The sequence below is a fragment of the Zootoca vivipara genome, chromosome Z1 (genome assembly GCF_965207765.1).
Source record: "Zootoca vivipara chromosome Z1, rZooViv2.hap1.1, whole genome shotgun sequence".
Lineage (NCBI taxonomy): Eukaryota > Metazoa > Chordata > Lepidosauria > Squamata > Lacertidae > Zootoca > Zootoca vivipara.
The window spans coordinates 30,715,462-30,724,832 of record NC_142583.1 but is presented as its reverse complement, the minus strand read 5'-3'; the positions used below and the strand labels follow the sequence as shown (position 1 = coordinate 30,724,832).

The window sequence follows — 9,371 nt, the reverse complement described above, 5'->3', positions numbered from 1 at the left end:
AAACAAAAAGTACTAAAATACTTTATAAAATGGGGAGTACAAGGCCCTGGCTTAGAGTCTGCTCATATATATATATATATATATATATATATATATATATATATATATAGCACTGGTCTCATCTTTTAATCCCCACCTCACAATTTATCAGTTAAAGGAACCTTTCTCAGACGCATGGGCTAGGGGGCATGTTTTTGGTAATATGGAGGCAGCGGCCATTTTACACATGATCCGGAAGTGGCCCAGAAATGTGGCAGGGTAGAACAGGGTGGAGCAAGATTATGCACGCTGCACAGATGTGCACAGGAATCAGAAACAAAACCCCCATGCAAAATGGTCACCGCTTGTACATACATACATACATAATTTTCTTTGTATTCCACCTTTCCATAGTTAAAACCATGCTCAATGCAGCTCACGACATGAAAAAAATACATGATTACAAACATAACAAAAGTGGTCATAAACAATACATAAAACATTAAAAAGCACACAAGGACAAAATGGAAAATCCAAATCTCATGTCAGATATTTAAAGGTTCTATTTAGGAAAAGATTAAAGATAGAATACAAAGAAAATATAAGGAAACAAACGTAAATATAAGTCTACGGTATGTAGTTTATATCTGGAATACAGGGATAAGCTCAGAAAAGGTTGAGAAGTAGAGGGGGGAGGGAAGAGGGAGGGAAACGAGGGGGGAGGAAGGGAGGTAAGGGAAGGGGAAATAAGACAATGTAATGGTAAGGTGATGATTGTATATTATTTTATTTGATTGTAAATACAGTAATGCTTTTTGGAACCAATAAAGATTATTTTTAATATAAAAAGCACACAAGCAAATTAAACATTTTCAACATAAATCTTAATAAGATCTAAAATGTAGATGCACAAAAATTAATATCAAAAGCAGCAGCAACGTCCCCCAGCGAAAGCGCCTAAATAATACCCCAGCTCAAGAGTCTGTTTAGCAGCCTCAGCTTTTGTAGCTGCAGTTAGTCAGGGCCCCACCTTCCCAGGCCACGTGCAAGGCAGGGAGCAGGTCTTCCAGGTCTCTGGCCTCTTCAGCAGCCTCAGTTTTCGTAGGCACTGGTTTTGACAACGATGCTTGCACTAAGTGGAACATCAACATTCAATTCCACTTCCCCTACCCCCAACAAAAGTTTGAGAACTGCTGCTAGAATGTCAAATGCAGATGTGGTTAGGGTATGCAGCACACATTGCGTCATCCCCCCCCAAAAAAAAATTAAAAATCATGTTGCTGAAGACCTAAGAAAAATAAGCATCATTCATTCCTAAGCACCTATCTGAATACTGTGTGTGTAAGCATTGCAACAGGACAACAGGGATCTGATGAAGTGTGCATGCACACGAAAGCTCATACCAATGACAAACGAAGTTGGTCTCTAAGGTGCTACTGGAAGGAATTTTTTAAATTTATTTTTAACAGGACAATCTGATACCAAAAAAAGTATTGGACTAATTTACAACTAATTTCCAAAAGCATGCTTTGAAGTAAAGCGGAAAACTTTTCTATGGAAATTTATTTTGCATCAGTTAACCCCTGCAGAATTCTTCCGGCTAGCTGTTACTAAGTTATAGGAGGGAAACTCCCAGCATTGGAATAAAGAACAATACTGGACTGCTTTTTGTAATCTCCAACAACTCCTTGGATATTTAAGTATGAAGCACACACAGACGTTGCTCGTTCATCTTGGCCCAATGTTCGTTCTGCTGGAATTCCAGATAGTGACAGTCCTGCTGAAACATGAGTTCAGTTACCAAATATAGATGAGAGGGTAGGAATTACATAGTCAGAGAAGACAGATGTAACTCAGAGGCCACAGTCACCTCGATACTGTGGACCAAGCAATCCTGAATGAATAGCTAAAGCAACTTCCAGCTTTCTTGGACAAAAGGAGGGAGAGCTTCCATGCTTGAAATTTATTCTATATGAAATTCTTCACACTGACTTAAGGTTTGTAAGATCCTTTTGGATTCTTTATTAAATTCTGCTTAATTTTGTCCATGTATGAATGTTATATTACTTTCACTACAAATAAAGAGATTTCATTGACTATTGCCACACTTTGTGGTTGCATAATGCTTTTGAAAGCATTTGATTTTAATTTTTAAAGAAACTAATTATAGAAATAATTGATTGATTGTGTTTTTTTGTCCTGTGCATTTCCTTTGACTGACTGCACCAGAAAATCAGATCTTGAACATTATTTTTTAACAGTGAACACCATATTCTGATTTATATTCATTTTATGAATTATCAGTGCCTTTCAAGCAATAACTTATAATGTTTAAGTAAGCATATTTATAACTGATTGTCTAAAGTTTCTGTGATTTTTTTCTATTGCTGTTTGTAGAATATCACATTTAGGCCTGAGAATATTGTATATATATAAAAAATTAAATCAAGAAATACATGAAATAACAGGCTAGCTACATGTATTTTTCATCTTTTTTCCAAACTGTACAGTACATTGTTTTACCATCACCAATAAGCTCGTTAGAGAGATGAGGAAAGCATTTATAAATATGCTGCTGTCTAATCAGAAGAGTCTAGAAATAGCTCATAGCCTAGTTCTAATTATGATCATGTATGCTATTTGATAGGGTTCAAGGGTTATTTTAACTAGAATAGATATGACTTAAAGAAGCAGAGTCCTGGCAAAGGAAAAGTGGATTTCCTGGATAACATTGTGGAGCTATACATTCTGGCCATGATGCAGCATTGAATGAAGCACTTAATCCCACTGAAATAAATTGGGTAGGTTGGGAAACCTTCATTCAAAGCACCCAGACTTGAAGGCTTACTTTTAGAGATGTGAACCCTTTTTGCAGGCAATCAAAATAAATGGACAAAAGTTCAGAAGAGCCAAATAATTGCAGTGCCCAGTAGGGAACTTGGCATTTTGTTCACAAACGAAGAAATGTTGCACCTTCTAGTAATCTAGCGACATTGCCAGGTGCCAGCATATTTGCTTAGGTATCTATTTTAGGCACTTGCGATCAGATTAGCTGGCTGTTCTGGATGTGAATTTTTATCCTTCGTCTGTGTAGGGACTATCTGAGAATGAATGGGTAAGACACATTTTTGCCAGGTTTGCTTTATTGTGCATTGGATTGCAAAATGGACGCAAACCAATTTCAGTGGGTCTGGAGCACCCCTTACTTCCCCATTGTTGAATGCATTGTCCCACAAGGAATAATTTGCCTCATTGCATTCACTTTTCTGTGCCCACAGAGAACATTCTTCACTGTTGAATGGAATGAGAGCTGTCCCTGCTTGCATGCACTGGAGCCTTGCAAAGATCTTGCTCACTTACCACTATGATGGAAAAACTATTGCCAGCAGGATGCCAAGCATCATATTTAATAAAATTTTGAAAAATAGCACACATTTATTAAGAAATATATACCATACTGTAGCTATTATTTAAAATTAGGGATGTTTATTTTAAAAAAAAAATATAGAGAATAAAAAACATTTAAAATAAAAACTTTGGGCATGATCCAGCCAAAGTTAACTGCTCATGTATCTCGTTGTTTTTAAGTAGTACAGAGTTACAGGGGGGTTGGGCTCCGTACAGTTAAGTTAACTCCTACAATGCCAACACATCTGAAAACATCTGTGGACATCTGATCAGAGGAAGTCTCACTATCAGATATGTGCATGGAAATCTATGTAAGCAGGTTTCCCTCTCCAGAGTCCAGACATGAGCGTTTAATGCATGGATGTCGGAAGGCAGGGCTATTCACAATATCAGGGGTGGGGCCAGTGGTCTGGGGCAACTTTCCTTTAATTGCATGGCAGCCTCATCACATGTATACCACATGACAAGGGCTAAAATATATTCCACTGAAATCTATGGGACTTCAAAGGACTTGCCTGTGGCTGGATCATTTCCTTAATAAGCATATGAAACATACAATTTCCAAGTTTAGCCCTGATTTTCTGGCACTTATCCAGAAGCCTTGACAGCTGATTCTGGACCAGTGGTTCCCAACCTTTTTGGTATGGTGACACATTATTTTATGTCTTTGGCAGCAAGATTGCCTATTATATAACAATTCTTTGAGGCAGCCAATAAAAAAATGAACAAACACGTATATTAATGTGGAATTTGTTGAAATGCTTTTAGTAATTACCAAGTTATTCACCCTTTTGTGTGCAGATTGGTGCGCATCTTCCTGCAGGATATTGTTTCCTAAATTAATAAAATTATTCTAAAAACATGGCTGCACAAGCCGTATTAATGCACTATGAATATTTTAAATAGTTTTATTCATAATAAAGTTTATTTTGTCAAGTGTCAGTAGATACCTTGGCTTACATTTTGTCAACAAGTAGATCAAAGCAGGGATTGATATTTGTCAGATATAGTCTGAAATAATTACTGATACTGAAGGTAAATATATTATTTCTTATTTTAACTAAGCATATAACCCTGGCTTAACTATTAACTTATCCTGGCAGGAGATCCAGTGACAGTATGACACAAGGTGCTCATCTAGTGAGCTGTTTTGAGTGACTATTACAGCTCACCTCTGTTGTGCAGGCTCTCTTGTGTGGCAAGCTGTCACCAGATTTGCTTTCAGCTGTCAGAAAGCCTTTCCCAAGTGTTAAAAGTCTCGAGCCTTTCTGTTGTTCAGTTACAAGCATTATAATATACCAATTAAACACAAGCTGTGAGAGGTATTCATCATACCAGTTAAGGATTAAAAGCAAAAATATTTTTTTGGTTTACTTATAAAGCCTGCAACCCATTTGCTTAAGGTTTGTGACCCACTTCCGGGTCATAAAATATAGAATTAAAGAGTTGGAAGGGTTGTCTAGTCCAACCCTCTGCAATGCAGGAATCACACCTTAAGAAACCCTGACAGATGGCCGTCCAACCTCTGCTTAAAAACCTCCAATGAAGGAGCAGCCACCACCTTCTAAAGTAGTCTATTCCACTGTTGAATAGCTCATGAGCAAGAGGTTAGGATAGGTTCAACCCAAAGTTCTAGTCCAGGCTTCCTCAGCCTCAGCCCTCCAGATGTTTTTTGGCCTACAACTACCATGATCCCTAGCCAGCAGGACCAGTGGTCAGGGATGATGGGAATTGTAGTCTCAAAACATCTGGAGGGCCGAGTCTGAGGAAGCCTGTTCTAGTCAGACATCAGTGCGCACACTGATGAGTTAGCTCCCATCCATGCAGGCTTCCACATTCCCTTCAGTATCGGGGCAGGTGAGTGTCCGCAAAGTGATACAAAATGCTCATACTCATTCAAAATAAATGGGGAAGCTCTTGCATATATTGAAACTCTGTCGGTATTCAACCTCTCTCATGGGCTCTGTATTAAATTGGAAATGTGTGTTTAATCTCTCACGTCCTTTTCTAAAGTTCTTAAACTGTGGTTCGGACAACTGTGTTCAGATTTAAAGCTTTTTGGGTAACTCATTGTTGCATGTAGTTTGTCACAGAAATTGGATTAAAAGGGAAGCAGAAAGCCCAGAATAAACAAAATGCAGATTCATTGCCTGAGAGATTCAGATGCTAAAATCACATGGCAAAGAGCTCAGCTTCCTAATAGTTTTCTTTTCTGCTCAGTTACATGATGTGGCACTGAGAAAGAGAAGAGATATTAAGAGATGCCCAGGCTAGTCCAAGGATTCAAGCACTCTGCCAATCAGTTAACAGTTTCATGCAAGATAAGCCCCAGAGGAGCTGCTAAATGTAACAGGAGCTTACACAAGTCAATGTAAAAGACATCCGATTGCATCTCATGACTGTCAGCCAGGCCATACATCTCTTACAGAAGAAAAGTAGTATGGCATATGGTGATATGCAGCTTTGAAAAATGAAGTGGAAGAACCAGTGCCGTCTTGCTAAACCAGCTTGGTTCGTTACTAGGCTAGCTGTTGTTTTAGATCTAAACGCCTGCCTTCAAATAGAAATGTCGTTATGCATTCATTTAGGTTTTGGTCTACCCACATTTCCAGATGAAATTCTTCCATTTCCTTTGCAAAGCCCTGAATGCTTTTAATATACTTCTAAAATATATAACAATGTGTGTCGAACATAGCTTTTCTCCCTTTTTCCAGTCCTTGAGAAGTGGAAAAAATGTATTATTGTATTTTATGTGTGTTTATAGATAGAAACATAGAATTGTAGAGTTGGAAGGAACCCTAAGGGTCATCTAATCCAGTGTTTCTCAACCTTTTTTGAGCCACGGCACACTTGTTCTGTGAAAAAAATCGCGAGGCACCCCACCATTAAAAAAAGTTTAAAAATTTAACTCTGTGCCACCCTATATTATAATTATGACTGTAAGAAACACTTGCCAAATATTGCTTTCCGGCGGGTTAGTGTTGTGTATTGGCGGCCGCCAGGCTCGTTTGCACTGAGCTTTGGGAAAGAGGAGGAGAAATATTGCTTTCCGGCGGGTGAGTGCTGTCTATTGGCGGCCGCCAGGCACGTGACAATGCAAATCGCCCTTCTTGTCGCCGCACGTCGCGGCACACCAGCCAGCATCTGGTGTGCCGCGGAACAGCGGTTGAGAAACGCTGATCTAATCCAATTCCCTGCAAATACAGAAATCTCAAGTAAATCATACATGACAGATGGCCATCCAATCTCTGCTTAAAATATATGTTAAAATTGATTTAATACTTGTCAACAGCTTAATTGGTTTAACCACTAGATTAATCTGTTGAAAGGTTACAGTGCATGAGGGCCGACTCTACAATTAGGCATAGTGAGGCAGCTGCCTCAGGTACCGGTAGCAAATGGTAGGATGGGTGGCAGCAGCAGCCCCACTACTATTCCTCCTGAGTGCCTTAGCCATTCCCTTCTATTTGACAACAGAGATTTGTGTACCATGCAGGCTGCTCTGAGCTGCCTAAATTAACCTGCTGCTCCTAGGGGGAAGATGTTCTATCACCAGTGTTGAACTAGGAATCAACTTCTAGCCCATTCGACTTCTGCATGTTCACCTCAGGCAGCAAAATGCCCTGGGATTGCCCTTCTATGAATGTTTACTCAAAAATAAGACCCACTACAGGGAATAATGCCTTGTTTGTGTCTTTAGGATTGCAGCCTTTGGGTATGAATATCAATAGGGCCAATTTTAATCAGTGAGGGAATTTTAAATGAATGGCTATGCAAGTCAAGAGCAAATTCATTTGAGTTGTTGTGTTGTAATGTGATGGGGAATTTAAAAGAAACGATTATAGTTGGCTCATATTTGTTGCTAGTAGATTTTTGTTTCATTGGAAATTATCTCATACTTTCCTCAGTACCTGAAAAGATGCTTTTATTGAGGTTCTTGTGACATGTAAATTTATTTAAATTTGCTTAACTCAGGAATGGACAACCTATGGCTCTCCAGCTGTTGTTGGACTCCAACTCCTATCAGTCCCAGCCAACATAGCCAAGGATTATGAATGATGGGAGTTGTTGTTGAACAGTGTGTGGAGAGCCCCAAGTTCCCTTTCCCTACTTTAAAGGATTTAATGTTCTAAAAGAGAAATTGGTTGACAGCCTTCTAGAAGCTTTGTGCAGTTGCTGTTGTGATTCACAATAGCCTCCTTCTAGAGAAGATTTTGAACATTGATCACAAAATACTTGATTTCTTGGATTCTTTTTTGCTGCATTGAAATTTCCAAGTTTTGGGCAAAACATTCAGGACTCATAGTTACAATTGCATAGAACAGGCATAGGCAAACTTGGCCCTCCAGATGTTTTGGGACTACAATTCCCATCATCCCTGACCACTGGTCCTGTTAGCTAGGGATGATGGGAGTTGTAGTCCCAAAACATCTGGAGGGCCGAGTTTGCCTATGCCTGGCATAGAACAACTACAGGGACCCTGGCATTGTAGTAGTCAAATATATTGCATCTTTAAATTATGATTTCACCTAGGTCCATATGGGCCATAAGGGTTTCAGCGATTTTACAGTTTTCTCTCTGGTTTTGGAGCTAATAATATGTGAATGATAAAGAGTAGTTAGGTGACAAAAAGTGTGTGGTCCTTACCAAAACAGGATTTATTCTCTTCCAGCATGCAGGACAGAAGCTGTGAGGAAGCTGTACCAATGCCTTTAATGATGGAGGCATATTCTGCAGAGAAGAACACTCATGTGGGAAACCATGAAAACACATCTGAGGATTCCTCATCTTATGAACTCTTCTATGATTCCCTATCAGACATACCAGTTGGGGAACTTTCAAGTGAGCTATCTGCCTTTCTTAGTGACGATGAGATAAGCAAAAGCCTGGAACTTGCTCACACATCTATTGTGAATTCTATAAAGGAGGATGGGAACGCAAACCAGGAGTTCACATATTACTTCAACACTTCTCCAGACTCACTAGATAATGCCTCTTCCATTGAGACCAATGGGGATAGTCAAAACACTTCCAATAGGACTCAGGAAGCAAACAACATTCACAATGTTACTGGGAAACAATCTAGCATCTCTCCCCTGCTGCCTGCAAGACCCAGCTTCATTCGGAGCCTAAAAAATGCTGAAAGGTGTGGTCCAAGCATCCAAAATCTGAGCCCCAAATCCAAACCAACTTCTGCAGGTGATGTTCCCTTCAAGAATAAGATGTGTGACAAAGCGGCTACTTTAATTGAAGAACTCTCTTCCATCTTTCGTGAAGCAGCCAAGACAAGAGTCAGGAGCCCTGACGGAAACTCCTCTTCCCCAGATAGTGGGTATCTTTCTCCTAAAAACAAGCCACCAACCATGCCTAATTCCATAAGGAATCCAATCCCTGACAAAACATGCCCAGAGATCACACCTGCGAATGAGGTGCCTGAAGGCACTCATACTGGAGAGTCTGTGCTCCAAAAGAAAGAAGACTGCAAGGCCAGTGAGAATGCTTCCCTGTACCAGGTCACAAATCAACCTTCACCGCCTCGATTTACCCAGAAACTCAGGAGTCAAGAAGTTGTGGAAGGAAGGAAGGTCCTGCTTGAGTGCAGAGTCGCTGGAAACCCAACACCTCATGTCAGGTAAGACTGGGATTTCAATCCCAACATCTCCTGGGATGGCCATTCTGTTCCTCATATATGACTAACAACTGCTGTATCTCCACATGATAATCTTTGTTTAAAAAGGAAGAAGGGTTTTAAAAAATCTTCAGATTTTGATCTTAATGGGAATGTATTGCTATGGACCAGCAAAATAATCTCATATTCTGTTCCTATATATTTGAATCACATATATACTAGGAGTGTTTAGCAACCACACAATCTGCATTCTATCTGTCTCAATAGCGTTTGGAAGCACTTACACCCTGCTTCCACAGCCAACTCAGAGGAAAATGATGACCCAAGTGAATAACATCTCTGTTTGTTTATTTCA

The 9,371-nt window shown here is 39.6% G+C and overlaps 1 protein-coding gene across 2 annotated transcripts in view; it reads left to right on the top strand.

Annotated features, from left to right (window-relative positions):
• Positions 1–1,814: 1,814 nt before the first annotated feature.
• Positions 1,815–9,371, top strand: part of PALLD (palladin, cytoskeletal associated protein) — a 225,245-nt gene continuing 217,688 nt past the window's right edge. For both annotated transcript variants that reach the window (XM_088659970.1, XM_088659984.1), the window contains exons 1-2: positions 1,815–1,976; positions 8,060–9,019. In XM_088659970.1, the coding sequence (XP_088516096.1) occupies positions 8,061–9,019 (959 nt within the window). In that variant the 5' untranslated portion in view covers positions 1,815–1,976; position 8,060. The remainder of the gene's footprint in view (positions 1,977–8,059; positions 9,020–9,371) is intronic.